The sequence below is a fragment of the Dendropsophus ebraccatus genome, chromosome 2 (genome assembly GCF_027789765.1).
Source record: "Dendropsophus ebraccatus isolate aDenEbr1 chromosome 2, aDenEbr1.pat, whole genome shotgun sequence".
NCBI lineage: Eukaryota > Metazoa > Chordata > Amphibia > Anura > Hylidae > Dendropsophus > Dendropsophus ebraccatus.
In genome coordinates, this window is record NC_091455.1 from 62,515,830 (window position 1) to 62,538,407 (window position 22,578).

At 40.6% G+C, this 22,578-nt stretch overlaps 1 protein-coding gene across 2 annotated transcripts in view; it reads left to right on the plus strand.

The window, feature by feature from the left end:
• The window catches only part of TRAPPC8 (trafficking protein particle complex subunit 8), a 55,415-nt gene extending 33,085 nt beyond the window's left edge, over positions 1 to 22,330 (plus strand). For both annotated transcript variants that reach the window (XM_069957660.1, XM_069957662.1), the window contains 13 exons: positions 119 to 193; positions 286 to 412; positions 1,150 to 1,307; positions 2,599 to 3,041; positions 4,431 to 4,578; positions 8,638 to 8,734; positions 11,783 to 11,854; positions 13,028 to 13,086; positions 13,801 to 13,974; positions 15,351 to 15,452; positions 17,179 to 17,324; positions 19,154 to 19,243; positions 21,339 to 22,330. In XM_069957660.1, coding sequence (XP_069813761.1) covers positions 119 to 193; positions 286 to 412; positions 1,150 to 1,307; positions 2,599 to 3,041; positions 4,431 to 4,578; positions 8,638 to 8,734; positions 11,783 to 11,854; positions 13,028 to 13,086; positions 13,801 to 13,974; positions 15,351 to 15,452; positions 17,179 to 17,324; positions 19,154 to 19,243; positions 21,339 to 21,573 — 1,926 coding nt within the window. In that variant the 3' untranslated portion in view covers positions 21,574 to 22,330. The remainder of the gene's footprint in view (positions 1 to 118; positions 194 to 285; positions 413 to 1,149; positions 1,308 to 2,598; positions 3,042 to 4,430; positions 4,579 to 8,637; positions 8,735 to 11,782; positions 11,855 to 13,027; positions 13,087 to 13,800; positions 13,975 to 15,350; positions 15,453 to 17,178; positions 17,325 to 19,153; positions 19,244 to 21,338) is intronic.
• Positions 22,331 to 22,578: the final 248 nt, after the last annotated feature.

Below are 22,578 nucleotides of genomic sequence, written 5' to 3' on the forward strand. Positions count from 1 at the left end.
TCAAAGTAACTATAAACAATTAAATTTCAAAGGTGTCCATAGCCGTTAAAGGTTTTTATAGACATTAAATGTGCTCCGAGTCTCTATACAATTGATACTTGATTGTTTATTTCCTTAGGGGAAAAGTTTCACCGATGTAATTGGCACGGAAGAGATCAGCGAGTTTTTAATCAACAATGAGGAAACAAAAATTGTAAGTAAAAGTACATAAAGAAGGGGAAACTTCCAGTATAAATGTTAAAGTAGAAACTTTTTATTTAACTTTTACTTTTGTTATTCTTGCAGGCAAGATTAAAGCTGTTTCCACTGCAAGCTGGAGAGTTGCACATTCTTGGTATAGTCTATAATCTTAGCACAATTCAGAGTGCTAACAGCCTTGATGGAGTCGCTCCACCCAATAATGTACCAACAGGTAAGACATGCTATAGGTTTTACTAAACCCAGTAAGCAGAACATTGAAAAATAAAAATGAACCATTATCTAGGATTGTTGCCTGGACATATGAAAAAGAACTAACGTTAACTCCTGTTCCCAAACTGCCTTCATCTTATACATTGGCACCAGTGTTACAGGGCAGTTACTGAATTCACTTTCCAGTGCCTTTGCCATATATGTAGGATGCAGATATTGGAAATAGGGAGGGGGTTAGCTAAGCTATTACTATTACATTGTCATCGTCCTGGGAGGTTTGTAATTGAAGAAAATTTGTCGGCTGGAAATTGCATATGCAACTGCTGGCAGTGTTGTACCGCTAAAATTTCATATAATGTACTAGGCCTCTACATGTCTGTGGCTGCAAAACAGCAAAAAATTTTATTGTAGGTCGAAAGAGCCAAAGAGACGTGCCCCAGGCTGCAATGTCTCTCCCTGCTCACTTTGCCCACCCTATCTATGTGTGATGGACCGCCAGGCTCTTTGAGGCATGTTTCGTGCAGTTTGATTGCAGCCCATGTCTGGTGAGCTCCAGCAGTGGCTTTAGAGAGCTGTGCTGTCCATCATACAAGATGAGAAGAGGGAGATGTATTGCAGCCTGGGACACATCAGCAACCATGGCTTTTACAATGAAAGGCATGTTTTGCAACCACTGACTTGTTATATAGAGTTAAAATTACTCTGAGGGAAATGTCTTTCTGTCTGTATTCACTTTAGGGAAATTCATATCTAATGGAATGTCAGTCAGAGGGCGGCAGGATCTGGAGATACAGGGGCCTCGACTTAATGGTACTAAAGAGGAAAAAACATCTATACAGTATGGACCTGACCGCCGGTTAGACCCTATCATTGCCCCACAGATGCCTTTGTTAGAGGTAAGTTATGCTTCCAGTTCTTGAAAACACAAGTTTTGTTTAGGCAGGTCCATCCTTATCATATCTTATTTCCAAGTTGCAGTTTTAGTGTACCCTGGCTTGTCCTGACTGGTCTGTTTTACTTGTCTTTCCCATTGCTGGGACTGGGACCCCCACTGATCACAAAAACAGCAACACAATAGGTCTGCAATGAATGGCACGCTCAGTGTGCCTTTGTGGCTGATGCTGGCTATGCCCCATTTATTCACTTGGGAACCATTGAACACCCCTAAGTGCCGAACCTGGAGGCGTTTGGTGGCCTTTATAGAGAATGAATTGTGCACAATCTGCAGAGGCTAATCCGTTAAAGAAATTTCTGAAGTTTCCTCCTTTACAAAAAAAAAAAAAAGTATTTCAGAATGGATTAAACTGGGAAATAAAGTTAAGTAGTCGTATATGTTATATTGCCAAACTGATAGGAAGGAAATAACGCTGGTGCTTCAGTACATAATAAAGGAAATAAGTTATTCATAAAATTATCTATCCTTTAGAGAGGCCGTGAATAATATACTGTTGGGCATCTGATCCTCGGTGCCCTGGCTGTTTGTTGTTTAAAGGAGAAATCTGGTGAAAATTTTTATTAAAGTATTGTATTGCCCCCCAAAAGTTATAGAAATTCACAATATACACTTATTACAGGAAATGCACATAAAGTGCTTTTTTCCCTGCACTTACTACTGCATCAAGGCTTCACTTCCTGGATAACATGGTGATGTCACCACCCAAGTCCCAGAGCTGTGCAGACTGTGGCTGCTGTAGAGGATGATGGCAGGGGGATGCTCAGTGTCCCTCAGTGTCCCCCTGCCATCATCCTCTCCAGCAGCCACAGCGCGCACAGCTCTGTGAGTCGGGTCGTGACATCACCATGTTATCCAGGAAGTGAAGCCTTGATGCAGTAGTAAGTGCAGTGAAAAAAAGCACTTTATAAGCATTTCCCGTAATAAGTGTATATTGGGGATTTGTATAACTTTTGAGGGGGCAATACAAAATTTTTATTAAAGTATTCGCTCCTTTAAAGAGGTTGTGGTGCTTTGGCTAGTGCTGCTTCCACAGATCATTTAGTAGCGGTGTCCTTAGTATAACAGCTCAATCCCATTCTGAATGGGTGTAAGCTAGCGGCACAGCTGCTACTAAAAGTAAAGAGCTGTAGCTGGTAAACAATGAAGGGACGAGAGAGAAGTGATCAATTTTTAATGAGCTGTATAACCCTAAACACCTTAATAATACATTACTGTATCTATTACATTGACAGGTGTTCTTCATAAACTTTCCCACTGGACTGTTGTGTGGAGAAATCCGAAAAGCTCACGTTGAATTTGTGAATGTAAGCAAAAGCCCACTGACAGGACTCAAAGTTGTGTCCAAGAGACCAGAATTCTTTACATTTGGCAGCAATACAGCGGCACTGACACCACTAAGTCCTGCAGCGTCCATGAACTGCAGCGCCTATAAAACCGTTGTTACAGATTCTACCTCTGGGTGCTCTGTGCTGACTTCATCGGTTACGCCTGTAGACTTTGGTTTTGGTGGTGCAAGCCAGCCGGAGGTTGTAGATATCCCACTTACAGACTCTGTATTAGCTCCTGGTGCATCAGTGCAGCTTCCACTTTGGCTACGAGGACCTGATGACGAAGGAGTCCACGAGATAAACTTTTTGTTCTACTATGAAAGCACAGAAAAACGATCACGGATGCGGTAGGTTTTTTTTTTTTTTCTTAATGCATTACCACCTGTAGGTGATCAGGTGTTTATTAAAGGGGTTGTCCATATTAGAGGAATGATCTCCTGTGTCTTGGGATGTGTCTGGTTTTGCATTTTGTCCCCATTGAAGTATATTAACCCCTTTTAATAGCAGAAATCTATCAGTCCTAGGCAGAGAATTGATGCCGACCACATTCCTGTACTTAGCAGGATTGGACATTTCTTTATTTTATGCTATTTAATGAATCATACAAGCTCCAAGAGGTCTTTGTTTAGAGCACACATTGTTTATAGGTGTTGTCCTATCTGAACCATCCATTCTATGTATGTCATAGAGGTGTGCACCATGCTTGGCAACCCACTTGCATTGAGCCAAAGCAGGAAGTTGCAAGAAGGGTCCTCCTATTTCGTACCTACTGGGGCAACTACATTTTAAGAAGGGGTTGTACACACGGGACAATTTTGTGTTCATTTGATGTATTTATAACAACATACGGAGTGTACTTTCAAAGAAAACTTGTCAGACGGTGTATGCTCTTCTCTGTAAAAGTACTGTAGATAGTGACATGCTGATTTCAGTCGCTTATATGTGTCTACTAGTTTTGGAGACTGTTCTGGTTATCCATTGCAGCATGATTTCAGCGATGTTAGGCATAATGTAATCTTTTTACACACAGTATTAGGCTCCAGAAGAGTCATTGTAAGAAAACTTGTCATAGAGACATGTCAAAAGTTTTGATCGGTCCGGGTCTGAATGTTCAGAGCCATACTGATCGTGAACAAGCCGGGAGAGGACCACGCTAAGCACAGTCCTCTGCAGACTCCGTGTCACGTGACCAGTCGGGCTCATAGTGTAAAGGCCCTATTACACCAACAGATCTGATGGCAGATTATCCGCCAAAGATTTGAAGCCAAACCCAGGAACAGACTATAACCAGAGAACAGGTCATAAAGGAAAGACTGGATTTCTCCTCTTTTCAAATCCACTGGGTTTGGCTTTAAATCTTTGGCAGATAATCTGTCGTCAGATCTGTTGGTGTAATAGGGCCATAAGTCTATGGAGCACTGACGCAGATCGGGGAACGGACACACTGCAGCATAGTCCTTTCCCGCTCCTTCTTATGATCGCCATGGGTCTGAACAGTCAGACTCGGACCAATCAAAACTTTTGGCATGTCTCCATGACATGTCGAAAGTTTTTTTTTTTGTTTTTTTTTATATAGAAAAATACACTTTTAAGTTCTGCAAAACTGAGGCATCTTCACACATATGTGACTGACCAGTGTACCCATCCCTACTTTATGCTGCTCCTAGAAAGAATAGCAAAGACTGGCTAACACTTTTGGTTTACCAGATATTTTCACAGATCTTTTTATTCTTTAGCCACAGAGTGTTAAGACATACTGCAGTTATATGTACCAGCAAGTCCTTGAATGTCCGGGCTACTGTTTCCAGAAGCAATGCACTAGAAGATGGGGAGAGCAAAGGAGGAAACATGCTTGTATTTGTGGATGTGGAAAACATGAATACAGTAAGTTACCAAGTTGCTAAACGTTTACTGAGGAGTAAAATGAACCTTAGTCACAAAGTTTTTATTTTTTTTTTATTTTTTATATGATTGCTGTTTAATTTCTATTTTTAGGGTACAAACCCACTTGCCGGATCTGCAGCGAGTCTCCTTGCTGCGTTTTTGCAGCGAGACTCGCTGCAGATCCCAGCCCTATACTTTCATTAGCAGAGAAACTCGCAGCAGGGATTTTGTCTGCAGCCCTCCCCATTAACCCCCTAGCCGCTGGACATTATACATTACCGGGTCCCCGTTCCTGCTTGCTTCGGGGCTCCCGGTGCTTCGGGGCCCGCCCGGCCAATCAGTGGAACCTGGTAATGTATATCCTGCCCGCCCCCCCTGAGGCCCCGATCGCCCCCAGCCCCCGGCCGCAGGATCGCCCCCCGCACCCCCCGGCCGCAGGATCGCCCCCCGCACCCCCCGGCCGCAGGATCGCCCCCCGCAGCCCCCGGCCGCAGGATCGTGCGGCCAGGGGGTGCGGGGGGCGATCATGCGGCCGGGGGCGATCGGGGCTGCAGGGGGCGATCGTGCTGCCGGGGGGTGCGGGGGGCGATCATGCGGCCGGGGGGTGCGGGGGGCGATCATGCGGCCGGAGGGTGCGGGGGCGATCATGCGGCCGGGGGGTGCGGGGGACGATCATGCGGCCGGGGGGTGTGGGGGGCGATCATGCGGCCGGGGGCGATCGGGGCTGCAGGGGGGGGGGGGCGGCCAGGATATACATTACCAGGTCCCTGCTCCTGCTTGCTTCGGCGGCTCCCGGCACGTTCTGCCCGGCCAATCAGTGCGCTGCCCTGCCGGTACCATTCGATCCGTGGCTTCAGGTTATAGAGGATGTACCTGGTGGTACATCCTCTTTAAGTCTTTCCTGATATGTTTTACCTCAAACTGCACAGAAACAACGCTGAGGATCAAGGTAAAAAAAAAAAAAAAAATCATACTCCACGCTGTTTCTCTGCACTGGGCCCACTTCTAATGAATATTCATCCATCACTGCAGAGCGCCACCCCATTATTTATTAAAATAGGCAAAAGCCTAAGTCTCAAAACATAGGACTAGCCAGATATTCCTCCAGGTAAGGACCAAGCAAAGGTGGGGCTCCTGTAAGGAGACCACCAAAAGCACCATATTAAGTGGCCTCTGCAGTCAATATCCAGCTCAATTACAAGTATGATGATATGACTAGGGAAATACCAAAGCCAGGTATGCATCCACAGATAGCTGTTTCGGGTGTTGCCCCTTAGCAGTGTGGAGTAGGATTCTAATAGTAAATTTTTGGGAGGGCACCACCCAATACAAGTTTGTAGGGTGCTAAGGTGCTCAAATATATCGCAATACAGTATAAGAAAGAAAAAAGAAAAGCACCATATCAGCACACCTTTATCATTTCAAAAAGTATAATTTTATTAGAACACAAAGAAAATGTTAAAAACTCTTAAAAACATACAACCGTGTAATGCAATCCATGATAAAATGCACCACTACTTCTGTCTAGTATGGTGGACACGCACCACCTATGTCCCTAAAATAAGGGGAGCAAAGCATACATGCACATAGGTGTGTGGCGGGGGGGCAGATAGGTGTACAATGAAGATATTAGATATACATAATACACTGCTCCCTCATCCTAAATATACCCTGAGGAAGTCGCACTGCGCAGCATTTGACACGCAAGTCTTTAGCTAATCTGTAGCCCTCAGTGTAAGTCTACACCAGCTTTTTGGCATTAGTTGTAGGAAATCTAGCAGGTATGGGGTGCTATGCCCCTTTTATGCTAAGCCCCTGGTATACATGATGCAAAACCACACATTTTGTGCAAACCAAGGACTGGTGCAAAACTTTTGCAAATTTTTTACACCAATACACTGGCAAAGATGTTTTATATATTCCTCCCCGTGTGTCCCTGGGCAATAAAAAAAGCTTTTTTAAGCGTTCGGGTCCTTTTGGAGGAAGCGATGTTTAACAACTTTTTTTTAAGCCTTCTCCATCAAATAGTGCTTATAGGTCTGAGATGATGGGCAATAGACTTCCTTTTATCCCTACTAACTAGATAGCTATACTAAAATACCATGACAAGATATGGGCATACTGTTATTTCTCATGATTTTTAGGAGATGTTTTATCTACCATAGAGATTTCCTGTGTAACACCAGAAAGTGGGAGTTCTCAATACTGACAGGCCAGTCTTAGAAATATCTATCACTATGAAACATTACAGAACACTGTGGCAATTTGATATTTGATCTGGGGGTTGGACCAGTTTGTCTCTACACATTTCCAGAAAATTCTTCTGGCACTTCCCATACTTTATTCATTTGTTACAAACCTGAAAGTGCAGATCATGGACGTGTTCCTTGTAATCTGGCAATAGAAGGATTTTTTCTGTATGTGAGAAAACTCTAGGGGAATAAAACATGTTCCTGCCTATGCATGGTTGGTTAAGCTGAAAAATCAAACTGGCCACCATTCTCGAGTGACTTCAGATGTCCGTATGGTGAATAACGTGTCGCTAATAGTTGGTCTGAAAAGGTTGTCGTCTTGAATGATGACTCCATACATCACATCACAGATTGATCTTCGTGTTCTGTGGCTTGGGCAGAAGTAGTGAATGTTAGCAAGGTCAGAAAAGGGAGCGCATACCCGCCGGAGGTGGTCTGTCAATTGTTATGAACTACTTTCCAGTTATACCATTGACTTCACCTGACAACGAGTGAAATATGCAGCATGTCAGATGGACTTTTCTGCAGATATTTGCCTTTGGTCAGCATCTGTCATGCTCTTTCATGTTTGTAAGCTCCAATAGTAGTCTGTAAATAGTCTAAATCTGCTGTTATGGCTGTCCAAAGACTCTAAATGTATGAGGAGCCTCACACCGCACTGGAGAAGACAGGAAATATACAAAAGCAGCAGGAGAAGGATACAAAGACAACAATGTAATCGGAAACAGCTATATATAATGAATATTAAAAAAAAAAACAATTACTTGATTTTTATGGAGATTTTGCCAATGTGTGTTTTCTTTTGGTTTTTTTTTAATGTAGGTCTATATTTAAAGTACAAATATAACATATCATATATTCCTATTTATTTTGGTTTTCATGTTATTTATAAAAAAAATATATTGTATTATATTAATATGTTATATTATATTAATATATAATTATAACTATATAGCCTCTCAGTAGGCCGACTCTTCCTATTCTGTAAGGATACAGATTACAGTAGAAAATCTCCATTATAAAGACAGAGGCAGAGCCTGATTTCTACCCAGAGCATACATGACTTGCACTATATTTACAAATAGATGGAACGTGGCCGTGGTAAAAGTGGTGTGGTCTAGATGCACCAAAACACTCACTGCATTTTTGGATTGCAATTTTAAATTGAAGTAAGCCAACTAATAGCTGACATATACTTTATCTATTAGCATGACAGTTTATAAGTCCAGCATTAAATATTTGCAATCCACTGAATACATCTAGTCAGTCTACTAGATCTCTGCTGGTATTTTCCTGATTGTCCTTACAGAGTCTTCAGCCGCAGGAGAGGAGATCTGGCAGCCAGCAGCAGGAGTCAGCAACTTTGCATGGCTCGGCATGTAAGGCCTCTTGCTTGTGTCATGGCATCATGTGATCAGTGGGTAGATGCAGGAGCTAAATAATAGCAAATGTCATTAAATGACGTTATGGGAGGAAAGAATGAGTTAAATTAAAAACAAAAATCACCCATTCCCTAAGAAATAAAAATAAATAAATCAATAAAAATAATAATAAACAAATGCCTGGATAGTCTTTTGTTTTTACAGCATCCATGTGTTTTGTTTTTCTTGGTAAATAGTATTTACTATGACATGTTTTGTTTTTCTTGGTAAATAGTATTTACTATGACATGTTTTGTTTTTCTTGGTAAATAGTTCTTACTATGACATGTTTTGTTTTTCTTGGTAAATAGTTCTTACTATGACATGTTTTGTTTTTCTTGGTAAATAGTTCTTACTATGACATGTTTTGTTTTTGGGGATTTTAGAGTGAAGCAGGTGTTAAAGAGTTTCATATAGTACAAGTTTCCAGCAGCAGTAGTAATTGGAAGCTGCAGAAGTCTGTCAATCCCACGGCTGATAAAGGTATGTTATCTTTATGGAACATGGGGAGCCTTGTTATGGATTTGCCTCTTACACTGCTTATAGCTACTGGGAACACAAACTGGAAGGGAGTGAACTAGTGTCAATGAGCAAAGAAGGGAAATGTCCAACTTGCTAGTGCTCCTCAAAGCCTCCCCTAAATCTGTCCAGCAGAGTAACATAGTGAAACCCAAGTCATGTGTATTATATCTTCACACATTAAAGAAGCATTCTACTTTTTTATTTTTTAAATGTGTTCCCCCGTCAGCAGGCTGTTGCAATAAAAGGTGAGGTGCAGCTCACCCAAACCTCCCAGTAACCGAGGTAAACAGACACAATACCTGATGTGTCCAAAACAAACAAAAGCAATTCTTACACAAAGTCTGTCCTCTAGGTCATAGAGTGAAATAAATTAGAAGTATTTAATAGTACCACCACTAATGGAAAAAAGTTCACTAAAAATGTAACAATACAGAAAATAACATATTAAAACAATACATATAGATAAATGTAGACATAGCAGGGAATCCCTCTTGGAGTACAACTCCTATCATGGTAGTGACCGCAGACAAATGATGGGAAAGTAGTCCAGAAACTGCTGACTCATAGAGATCCTATGTCAGGACGGAGAGCGCATAGGATTCCAGCAGCCCAATATATACTGTCTCTTTGCTGCTAAACTTGTCCAAAAAAAGTATATATATATATATATATATATATATATATATATATATATATATATAATGTTGTAAAGAGAGAGTTTATTACGACCACTAGATGCAGTCCAGCCGTGCGGGCTCTGTTGTGACTTTGTGACAGCAGCTCAATATAGTTGCAATGCAGCACTACGTTGTATAAGCTGTGAGTTGAAGTATCTTTAGGGTATAAACCCACACACCGTATATGCAGCGTATTTACTGCTGCGATACGCAGCAAATATGCAACAAATACGCAGCAGATTAGATCTAAATAACTGAACACAGCATGAAATCTAAACCATCAAATCTGCTGCGTATTTGTTGCGTATTTGCTGCGTATACGGTGTGTGGGTTTGTACTCTTATAACATCTTAGGAAATATTATGATATCCTGGTGCATAAGCACCACTCCGGGGATTCAAATTGAGTCTCCAGCGTCCCAGTAAGCCCGCGCTGTCTGCTCTTAGTGTCTTTGACGTCAGAAGCCTCGATGTGGATATCATGGACCAGCGGGGCCCCGCTGTCTAACTCTGGCTTCTGCTGAGTGATAGCTTGCAAAATGTTAATGGGGGATGTCTTGCATGAATTTTGGGGTTTACAAACGCGTTTTGTGGTGTCTCTGTACCCCTTCGTCAGTGGCCTGAAATTTTGGGGCACAATAACCTCCATCTTTTAAATCTTCTGTCTGGATATTGTAAACATTGGACTGGAATCAATTCTTCCAAGTCTTGTAAAGTCCATGACGGGTCTTGATCTACATAGTCTCTTTTACAACACAATAGGTGTCTGAATAGTATAAATATTAGTTTAAAAACAATAGTTAATTATTTTATATTTATTAATAATAATATAATTATTTATTATTATTATTATTATTATTATTTATATAACGCCAACAGATTCCACAGCACTTACCGGAAAATACAGAAGTGTATATGCAAATATTCATGTTTGTTTATATAAATAAATAGCGTCCTAACTTGCAGAATATATATATATATATATATATATATATATATATATATATATATGTGAATTATAAATTCATGAGTATGAAAAATGATAAATGAAAAATAATATACATAAATTTAATATGCCTCTTCATAATACACATAAAAATAGAATAAAAATAAAGATAATAATAAAAATAAACCATATAGTATAGTCTGGAGGTATGTAGGGTCAGTTATGGCGCTGATATACAGCCTGGCACATAACTGACGTGGTGCATACACTTAACAATGACGATCGGTGTCCTGCGGCGCGGCTTCATCAAATCTTACGTGTAGTGACGTCACATCTCTTCTGAGCCTCTTCTTTCTCCAGGGCTACTGAAGACCGGAAGTTATTGTCTCCAATGCATCTCTATGAGAGCACTTTCATAGAGATGCACTGAAGACCCTGACTTCACATGGAGGTCACATGGATGCCCACAGGATTTGAATGGCGTCACAGGACCGTAATGAAGCTGTGCTGCAGGACACCAATCATCATTGGTAAATATATGCGCCAGCCTGCTGCCAGGGGACAAATAATAGAAAAATAGAGGTAGAATGCTTCTTTAAGGTTTCTTTTATGTTTGAGAAGCATTGCAGATACTGTCATCCGCTGTACAGCAGTACATTTTGAGATGTTTCTGTACTACATTTCTACTGCAGCCCCAGTTTTATTTGTAGGCTTTTGCACAGTTTGGGGGAATTTATAAACACAGCGCCCAACGTATGTTCACAAAGGTTTGTGTAAAAATCATACTTTTTGCCAACATATGCCCTGCTTGCCTGATGGGTGGATAAAATGGGAAGGTGGCATGCCCACGCCCGATTTTATCATGAGCTGGTGTAAATTTCTCAAACAGATTCACCGTATTTAGTAAGAAGCGTGTGGTTCTCAGTAGATTTGGCATGGGGGAAGGGCTTTATGTATGATATATATATAAAGGTACACTGGTCTTGATAAATGCTCCCCTTTATGTATTTCCCATATAGGTAAATGGAAATTTTGCACATTTAGTAAAACAGCCCACCCTATCAGACATTTATTGCATATCTTGTGCATGTGTCATAAACAGCCAGATGGGAATACCCCTTAAAGTATACGTCCACTTTTGAACAACATTTTTTAATTTATTATAAGTTCATTGCTTTACCTACAGTATATTGATCCTTTAGTTACAGCCTGCCAGAGTTTACTTCAAAGCTCAAATTTCCTTGCACTCCTTGCTGACTCTGTTGAGGCTGTTGGCGCAGAGCATTATGAAGAGTGTAGGCCATACTCAAAGTTGTATAAAGTAATCTGGACCTGTCCCACTACATTATAGGAGATTATGTCACTGTATTCATTTGTTTCTCAATAGACACCAAACTGACCAGCAGAGAGCGAGCCAAAATGTGCTTCAAAGTGGTTCGGTGCAAACAATCCTCCTTAGGTAAGGTATTTTCAATATAACTTCTTATGTAATATCTACAGATGATATTGTACTGCTGCTTTTTATTTTACTAGATAAGCAATAACCCTGGAATATAACAGCCAAGTTTTCTATAGGGATGGGTAAGCTGAAGCGAGAATTCTCCCTGCAGCTTATCTCTCCCTCTCCCTCTCTCTCTCGCGCTCTCTCTCTCTCAACAAAGGGGCGTAAAAGAAAATTACAGCTGACACCTTTATTCAGAAAGCGAGAGAAGCTGCAGTGAGACCTCTGTAACCACTAACAGATGATAGCCCCATACACCTTAGATTGACAACCGTACCCAGGTCTAAGGTATATGGGGACCTTAAGACTCCATCTACTAACTCTATAGGGTAATGCAGTCCCATTAGTCATTGGGGGGGGGGTAAGGCTGTCAGATTTTTTTTCATGAAGTCTTACCATATGTAATGGGGACTGGCAAGCAACCAGTGGATGCTTTGTCTTTTTTTCTCGTCCTTTAAACGAATTTGTACATTCATGTAAGTGTTAAATAAGCCTTTGACATGTCAAAAGATGTAATTGTTCAGGGTCCTAGTGCTGAGACCCCCACTGATCACTAGAAAGAGGCAGGACCGCTGCACAATCTGACTCATTGCAGGAGACGAGCTCCATTGTAAGTGTGTAGTAAGACTTTTGAGATGTCTGTGTGACACGTTTAAAGATTTCATTAAATCGTAGTAACCGTTTATTAAAGGGTCACTGCCGCTATAACTTTCAAAAACTAAATCAACAGGGGATGTAATATAAATCAAGTTTGCAATTTACATTAAAAAGGCAAAAAGTCTATATACATATAAATATATTTTTTTAAATTATGTTTTAAAAGAGTGTTGCGGCTCAGTGTGTCCATCAGTCACATGACCACCTTCTCTCTGAGCGCAGATGACCTGGGATACACAGGACTTCCTGGGTTTAGTTACTTTGGGGGGAAAAAAAAGACTAAACACAGGGTTTCCCATGATAGGAAAAAAAAAAAAAAAAAAAAGGAATGTAAAATGCATACTTGCTTTATTTCACATCTACTAGCGATTTTGAAAGCTATAACAACAGCAACACTTTAAAATGAATATTTTGCATTATATATTATACTTGTTTTGATGTTGCTAATATTGTATCTTTGCCTTTAACACTTAGGTGCTGAACAGCCATTGGACAAATATACTTTTGGCGACATTGTGTTTGGAGGAGAACAGGTAGGTCATTTTAGCTGATGCAATGTGGTGAAGACCCAGATGGACGGCTCTTTACAAGAGAGAGCTGGACAACATTTCAGAGGTGGACATCACCAGGAGGAGGGTTTTAGTTTCTCATTGTAAATGAGAATGTTTCCATACTTGCTGCCTGCAAATCCAGTGGTGATATTCTATTTAAAACTGCACCTATACTTCATAAAAAGCACAGGACATCAGTTTTATGGCATTGATTGAAAAACCAGCTGTAAATTATTGATGGTTACAGCATTAACTATGTTTTTTTTGTTTTTTTTTTTAACACCGTAACACCTTTTCATACACCTTGATGCAATATTTGATCACGCCATGGCTTTATAATCGGTGGGTGGCGGTCTAAGCGTTAGGTCCACAACTGATGTGGAGAATAAAGGGGTTGTTGCGCTGTCACCATCTACACTTTCTCTCCTGGCAGCGCTGCTGTGCAGGGAACTGCAACCTTTCCTATTCAGCTATATGTGAAGGTGGCCCCTTTATTCTTTGAATCAGTCGGGGCCCACAGGTCTGACCCCCACAAATCGTGAAGGGAGGAAATATATTGATATGAGGTTGAAATACTCCAGTATGATAAAGAGGTGTTTCCTAATAATCTCCCCTTAAATTCCTTGAACAACTGTTGGCTCAGTTTCTTTGTGACACCCATACAGCAGTTCATGGCCATATGTTTTTCATTTGCAGATAATAAGCTCGACCACTCCCTGTGCAGATTTCTTTTTCCGAAGTTGCTTATCACAGTTAAAGAAGAAAAAAATTCTCCATACAAGTGGATCAGCAAAGTGCCCACCCGATGAGACAGTACGGTTGATACAGAAGTGCAGTGAAGTAAATCTTAATATAATTGTATTGTGGAAGGTGAGAAAATTTAAATTGTCCCAATCCATATAATGGTGATCAAGCATCACATATATTATTAATATCAAACTCCTTAGGGTGGGTTCACACTGCGTTTTTGCAATCCGTTTAACGGATCCGTTTTTTTTTTTTTTTTAACGGTCAAGAAAGTAGTGTCAACATTACTTTATTGTGCGTCAAAAAAAAAACGCATCCGTTTTGATCCGTTTTTTTTATAATGGAAGTCAATGGAAAAACGGATCAAAAACAGATGCACACAAATGCATCCGTTTTTTGCAATTTGTTTTTTGCAAAAAATGGATTCGTTAAACGGATGCTGAAAACGCAGTGTGAACCTAGCCTTAGCAGTACAACATTTTATGAAAGTGATAGCAGGAGCTGACAGGTTGCTTGCTAAGTTTACATCATGTTTATCAGAAACAAGGCTGAGACATGACACTAGTGTGGGCAGTCCCCACTCCAGCAGCATATTCTTTTTTTTTTTTCTTTTCCTTAAACACTGGTATAACCCTTTAAAGAAGTGGATGATTATGGGCAACTCAAAATGGAATTTTCTTCTTATGCTTATACTGTAGTTATACCTACCGTGTTTCCCCGAAAGTAGGACCCCCCCGAAAGTAAGGCAGGGTGAGGGTTTCGGGGGGGTCCGCCAATGTAGGGCACCCCCCGATTGTAGAGCAGGGTAGCTGGGAGGGGGGAATGTAAGGCCGCATATGGGTGGGGTCCCTGGGGAAAGTACAGGAACTGCTACGGTACCTCGCTCCATCCAGGAGCCGCCCGTATTCCGCCTTCAGTAAATGGCCTGCGGCGCATCCTGCTGCTCGAGCTGCGATTGGCCAGTCAGCTCGAGCTGCGATTGGCCAGTCAGCCGGCTCGCAGCTGATTGGCCGAACGTCACCTCGTCAGCCCGGTACCGCAGAGGAATCGCGTTGAGACAGAAGAAAGGTAAGGTGTGTATGTGTGTCTGTGGAATGAGAAGGAACAGGGGAAATGGAGGGGAATGAATAAGAAGAAGGATAGGAAAGGAATAAGGAGGAGTGGGAGGAAGCATGAGAAATCCAAAGGATCAAAGAGGAATAAGGGGGAAATGAATGGGGATGTATACAGGAGAGGAATATGGAGGAGCGAGAGGAAGCATGAGAAGTACAGGGGGAATGAGGAGGAATGACAGAAAAAAGGAAGGGGAATGACTAGGAGGAAAAACAGTAGAGGAATTTCCCAATGTAAGGCCTCCCCCGAAAGTAAGGCAGGGTGGGACTTTTGGGAGTAAAATTAATGTAAGACAGGGTCTTACTTTCGGGGAAACACGGTAATAAAAATGAATAGCTACCAAGGTCCACAATGCAATATACACATCTGTCAATTGTTCCTTTCAGGCATATGTGGTAGAAGATAACAAACAGCTAATTTTAGAAGGCCAACATCATGTGACTCTGCACACAGTTGGAACAGAAGCATTATCCTTTCCACAAAAGCAGGTAATCTATGGAAGCCACTGTCTGTGAACTGCAATAAGGTGTCAAGCAGTTCTGTGTTGTGACACTGGGTGCTTTGGACATATACAGCCCATCAATCAGTCTTTTGTGTGTTTTTACATTTTTTGTTTATTGGCATGTGTAAGCCCAGTCATATACCGTATTTTCTAGCGTATAAGACTACCCCTGACTTTAAGGAAGATTGTCAGGGGCTCGCCTTATATGCTGGATTATGTTAACCGTTGCCTGACCGCAGCCCTGGCTGACCATAACCGTCTTATAAGACCACACCTGACTTCTAAGAAGTTTTTCAAGGTTAAAAGCCGTCTTATACACGGGAAAATACGGTACATGCAATAAATGATGAGTAAATGTGCATGGTGGGATTGCTAGACAGCAGATTATCACTTGTAGAAATAAAAAAATTGGGTCCATTATGTCGTAAATTTCTCGCCCATACACAGTGAGATTGATTTATTAAAATTGTCTTATTCTTAGTGTAAACTTAGGCTAGACAGTCCAAAGATACAGCCTCAGTCTGTGTATTTAGATTGTCTAGTCTTCATGGACACTACCCATCAGTTGGCTTAAGGTGTGCCAGAATCTTGTGGCAGAAGTCTGGTGCCCTTTTTGGCATAGGGTGCATCAGTTTAAGACAATCCCCTTTTTCCCTAAGGCCTTAATCACACATTCCGTGAATGTTTTTTTAATTGCAGCTCCACAATTAGACATATTTAGGGCTCAATCATTTTGATTGGGCTATTCACATTATCCATGGTTTCACAAAAAAATAGGACTTGTCCTAGCGCAGGCTGTAATCGCAGCATGGATTTACCCATAGAAGTCTATGGAAGGCTAACCTGTAATTTTTGCGGAAGACACATCTGCAACATCTTCAAAAAATATGTATCACCACTTCCATTTTTTTGTGGATCCTCAAAAAACATGGATGTACTATAAACACATTTTTTGAGGATTGCAGACAAAATATATTGGCCTTAAAAACTACTGAACGTGTGAATGAGGCCTAAACCACATGCTGTTTTGTTGTAGCAGAAAAAAAGTGAAAAACAACTAATAAAAGAGCATTGGTGCAAGCCTGCTGCTGCACTTTAAAGTGACACTGTCACCTCCTTTTTGCATTCTGACATCTCTACACAGGTGTAAAGGGTAAATGTAGCAGTTTTCATACCTTATTTTATATCATACGTCATGGTGCTTGTTCAAGTTAAAAGTGATCTTTTATAAACTTCAGATTGTGTTAAGTGGGCGGGGTCTCGCGACAATAGCGCAACTTAGCCACGCCCACCGAACCACCATTGGCCTCGCCCCCTTGTCGACCATTGGAACAGGCTGGCCTAAAGGTCTAGGCCAACAGTGGTGCGGTGGGCATGGCTAAGTGGTGCTATTGCCGCGAGGCCCCGCCCACTTAACACAATCTGCAGTTGATAAGATCACTTTTTACTTGAACAAGCACCATGACGTACGATATAAAAAAAGGTATGAAAACCGCAAAATTTACCCTTTACACCTGTGTAGAGATGTCATAATGCAAAAAGGGGGTGACAGTGTCACTTTAAGCTACAAACAATAATTTTTTTTTTGCTTCCAGAATGTGAAAGTAAACGGTATTTTGGGGTATAAAATACTCTATTAACTATTTATTTACTTATCATTTGTAAATGTAGGGTTATTCCATTTACACTCTTTCTCTCTTGTTCTAATGAAGGAGCAGCCAGAAATGGTTCTTTTAAAATTTAGTAGACCAGAACATATGACGGTACCTGTGAGACCATCTCCAGAACAGCTCTCCAATCTTATAAAGACAAGCCTTCACTACCCGGAATCATTTAATCACCCGTTCCATCAGAAAAGGTAACTTATTGGGATTGCTGCTCATCCCATGTTTAGTCATCCAAGTATGTGCATATTTTGGGAATACGCTGTTATATACTTAGGTTATAAAATATATATATATATATATATATATATATATATATATATATATATATATATATATATATATATATATGAGCTATATGTTTCCCTGCTGCTATTGTGAGCCAGGAGGTGGAATAAGCATTGCGGCATACCAGTAAAGCAATAACCGGCTTTACCAAGGTGTGAGACATCCTTTACTATACAGACGCTAATTGATTGATGCAATAAATCCGTGATCACCATTTATATCAGCAATATACATATAATACATCATAGTTAAGTTTAATTGCCTGTAAATTGTGTATTAGTACTTTATTGCAGCGATATGTAGTTATTATCTCCGTATGTGCTGACATCAGGTGTTAATGTGATTCCCATCATGCCAAAATTTTGGTGTGCACATGCATGAGATTGCTGCAGGGAGACTCTTTTGGTTTGTTGGGCGTCAATAGTCTAAAGCAGCGCTTCTCAAACTTATTCTACTGGAGCCTTACCTAACAGAGCAAAGTGATGCCGGGGCCTCACAATCTGTGGTGGAAGTCCATGTAAAATTTTAAATTATTGCTCAGTCTATCCTTAATTTGTCTCCTAAACTTTGTAAAAAATTAAAATAAGTACAAAATAAGTGAATAATATCCCTAAATGAGATATTGATGCAGCCAGGGAAAGGACTGTGCAGCTTATAGTCACTTTTATTAAAACTGCCTCCTCGGCTATGCCTCATCAACAACTATGAGGTGACTCAACGGAAAAGCACTGGTGTAAAGTGTACGGGAGTGTTACGAGACATAACAGGACACCACCCTCTCACATCGGGATCTGCAGATAGTGTGCAGTGGTATCTTTTGAGGACAGTCACACACAACTTCTGCAGGGGGAATTGAAACACAAGACTATATATTGAAATAAAAATACAGTTGAAATACAAGACTAAACGTATTGACAACTGATTAATTACATTTGGATTAAGTAAATCTTACAGCCCTATTGCATAGAGTAATAATCTGCCCAATCAGGCCGATTCGGCAGATTATCACTCTGTGTACTAAAGTCAACGATCAGCCAAAGAAACCATGATGGCCGACTGTGCATTAATACATGTAATAGCGATGTGTGGCCAACGTCTGATGACTGGGTAAAAATAAATAAATAAAGTTTATACATACTTGTCCACGATCCCCGTTGTCCTTCTCCCTTCTGCCTACAGCCGCTGCTGAATCTTCAAAGCCAATCTCTGAAGTAACAAGCCGCTCAACCAATCACTAGGCTGCACGGACATCGCTAACGATATTATATATCCCTTGCTGCACAATAATTGAGCTGTTGAATGGTCTCAGTAAGCAAGCGATGATCTAGCAGATTGGTGCTGCTTACACTAGTCATCGGGCCGTGTAATGCAGCCCTAACTCATCTCTGGTGTCATTTTTTTTAACTATTTAAAAGTTAGAAAATCCAAATAATCTGCATTGCTTTAAAGTGTAGGAATAATGGGGGAGATTTATCAAACATGGTGTAAAGTGAAACTGGCTCAGTTGCCCCTAGCAACCAATCAGATTCCACCTTTCATTTTCCAAAGAGTCTGTGAGGAATGAAAGGTGGAATCTGATTGGTTGCTAGGGGCAACTGAGCCAGTTTCACTTTACACCATGTTTGATAAATCTCCCTCAATATGTTTTTAATTTTTGTTGTATCCTCATTGTCACATGATGTCCAACCCACCACCTTCACAGTATGAATAATTTGCTTTTGTTCTCTTTTTGCAGTCTCTGTATAGTTCCAGTTACTCTTGTGCTTTCCAATAGTTCTCAGGCAGACGTTGAAGTAATAATCGATCTAAGACATAAGACAACAGGGTATGTATGTATAGCTGTACTGATGTCACAGTACTTCAGTACAGTAGATCCTCTGTTTTTGTAGTGATTTATCAGTGCTACTGTCATGGCTTTTACACTAATGTACATATTTTACATAGGGCCCCAACACCACTTTGTAATATATTTTACGTAAACATTTTACAACTGATCAGGGATACATTATGTACACTGAATTGGGGAGCTATCAGACAGCTACAGGCTCTTGATCAGTTGCATCTATTGAGGTCTATGGAATCTAGCTTGTTCATACAACACTATGCATAGAAATACCTGTATATTGTGCAATCAGTATAGTATGTGTTAGAATAATCTACCATGTATTAACAGGAAGTGTATGGAGTGGAAATCAGCTGTATATTACAGATGACATGCTGCTGCAGTGGCCACAGCTAGAGATAACTCAGTTGCTAGTCATTTACCTTTATAGAGACTGAGGCTTTAATTATGCAGTTAGTGCAGGGGCTCTCTGTATTTTGCTATGACTCGGCCTGGGGTGGTATTTGGGGCATGTTGAAGACCCCAGATTTGCCATTGTAGTACATGTATGAGGCCCTGCTACTGACAAAAAAAACAGTTTTGAAGCTTCATACACATGGACTGTGATTTTCAGTGATTTTCCTGTCTCATAAAGTGATGGCATGTTGCATGGACCCCCACCAATCCTGGGAATGTAGAGGAATGCAATGCTGGTGAGGTGGTGCATCCGTTATTGGTCTCTCCTGCACAGCAAAGCGGCCCTATATACTTAAGTGGGGATGGCTGTATTATCCTGCACATTTAGGAGCCTCATCATGCAGGAAAGAAAACTCAAATGGAGCCCAGTGCTGCACCAGTGATTTTTCACCTTTATTCTAATGACTGGAGGGGGTCCCAGATGTTGATTATACCGATTATAAATTGATAATCTATCCTTACAATAATGCCTTTGAGATGGGAAAACCGTCTGTCACTTCTGTCACATCAAAAGTTTTAATCTGTCGGGGTCTGTGTGTTCATGTCACTAGAATATGTTGGGAGAAGTGCTCATCTTGGGGCTTCTCTCCCTGTCTTGTTTCAAGAGACATACTCAATAGACTCCAGTAAGACTGAGAGAAAAGCAGGCAGCTAAAACAAAAAAAAAATCAGCTGATCTCCCAGCACCCTGAGGGTGTGTTTACACGTAAGGATCTGCAGCAGATTTGATTTGCTTTGAATCTGCGCCATCAAATCTGCTGCGGATCCTGTATGTATGACCGCATCCATACATCGTTTTGATAAAGTAATATTACAAAACATGTGTAGTAGTTTTTTTTATTTACATGTGCACTTCTGACATGGCCCTCTCTGCTGTCACCATCATTTGTGTCATGAACTGCAGGGCTATCTAAGCTCTGTTATTCCTGACCCCCTGTTTTCATCTAGTGCTGCCGCACAGCGATATGCAAAGCAGGGTCCCCCCATATATAATCTTATATGCAGTACCTGGAGGGGAGGCTGTGTCACATGATTACTGTGTTTGGCAGCATCTCTATAGTGAGTGATGATTACTATCATTGCTTTCTTTGCTACTGTTTCTACTACAGTGACCGGTGATACCAAACACTTCTCCCTCTGCAGAGGCTGCCACACACAGCCATTGTGCGATTATCATGCGGAAAATCATTATATCGTTCGAATTTAAAAATTATTTGAGTGTCGTTGATCAATCATTTACATCTGACCCTGAAATCATTATTAATCGTTCGCTGTAATTCCACGTTCGTTCACTAATCATTTAGTGTAATTCCAAAACATTTCTCCTTTTGCCGAGATAAGATGGACTAAACGATTGTAATAACGATCATAACTAACGACTATCATTCTGTGTAATGTGATGAACGATTACAGGTTAACGGTAAACAATGTCGTTTGCGATTATCGTTAAAAATCGCTTTTGACCCTTCGTCTTCATAGTATCCTAATAAAATAACAAAAAACCTCTAGACTTGGTTTTCTTAGATTTATGATCACTAAATAGAATTCGGTTACAGTTCCACAGATCAGTGTCTCTGGGAGGTCACATAATAACTTTCTGTTTTCTTCTTTACCTTTTTAGCCCTGAAGCTTTAGAAATCCATGGCTCCTTTACCTGGCTGGGGCAAACTCAGTACAAACTCCAGCTGAAAAGCCACGAAGTATTTAGCCTGAAACTGAACGCTTGTTTTGTCCACACCGGAATCTATAATCTTGGGACTCCAAGAGTGTTTGCTAAGCTGGCCAACCAAGTCACGCTGTTCGAGACCAGTCAGCAGAGCGCCATGCCAGCACTGATAGTCATCAATAACGTCTGACTGTTTCAATGGTTGGCTAACAATAATGGCTCCCACGTCCACGGATGTCTGGAGTGTTGCACCTTCCTCTTTATATGATGCTCTGAGAGATTCCAGTAGGAACCATTTAGACTTGTGACTATTATTATTCCCTTATGCAAGACATTCGGAACTTGATGGATTCACCTACCTGCTCTGTATATAAAACTCAGTTAATTTTACCAAGAAAAAAAAAATATTTTCTCATAGTCAATCAAAATGTTCCAGTTTGGGTTAAACGTGTTTCCGAAGAATCCCTGCTGTCTAGAAGCCCATTCATGTGAGGTGTTGGTGTCATTTGCACTTTTGGTCTTCATGGCTATTCTTTTCCCAGATGTAGCTAGATATGTTTTGGGGGTGCTTTATAATTTTGAACACACGTGTGTAGACGAAAAGCAAAAAGATAATGACTATTTTGCTTCTATTTGTAACAACTTGATTCATCTCAGTAAAGAATGCACTATTTTACACCAACATAACATTCAAGTCATACGATTCACTTTATTGTGTAACTACCAGTTAATTTGCCTCAGTATGATAAGAAGTATGCTTTTGAATAGAGGATGATGTATTATATTTATAACAAATGTATTGTAAATAGAATAAAACATATGCCATATTTGCTGTTTTAAAGACTTTCCTTGCATATAATAGGCTGTACCAAGGGCCATAATATATACTACTTGTTGCTTAATTGTTAACAGTATAAAATAATGTACATAATACATTAAAAGTTTTAACAAGTACGTGACTAAACAAATTGATTATTTTTATTTATTTTCTCAGACTTTGCCAGCTTTTCTTCTTCTGTGATTTAGTCAAAAGTTGGCCATACACGTGTACATACGAGACATATGTATGCTAATCCTAACAATTTGGGCTGATTCTTTTTTTTTTTCCAGCTACCTGATCCTTTTGTTTTCAGGTAGACAAGTCGCTGCCAGAGGAGTCTTACTTCCCCTCTCTCCGTACAGAATACATGAATGT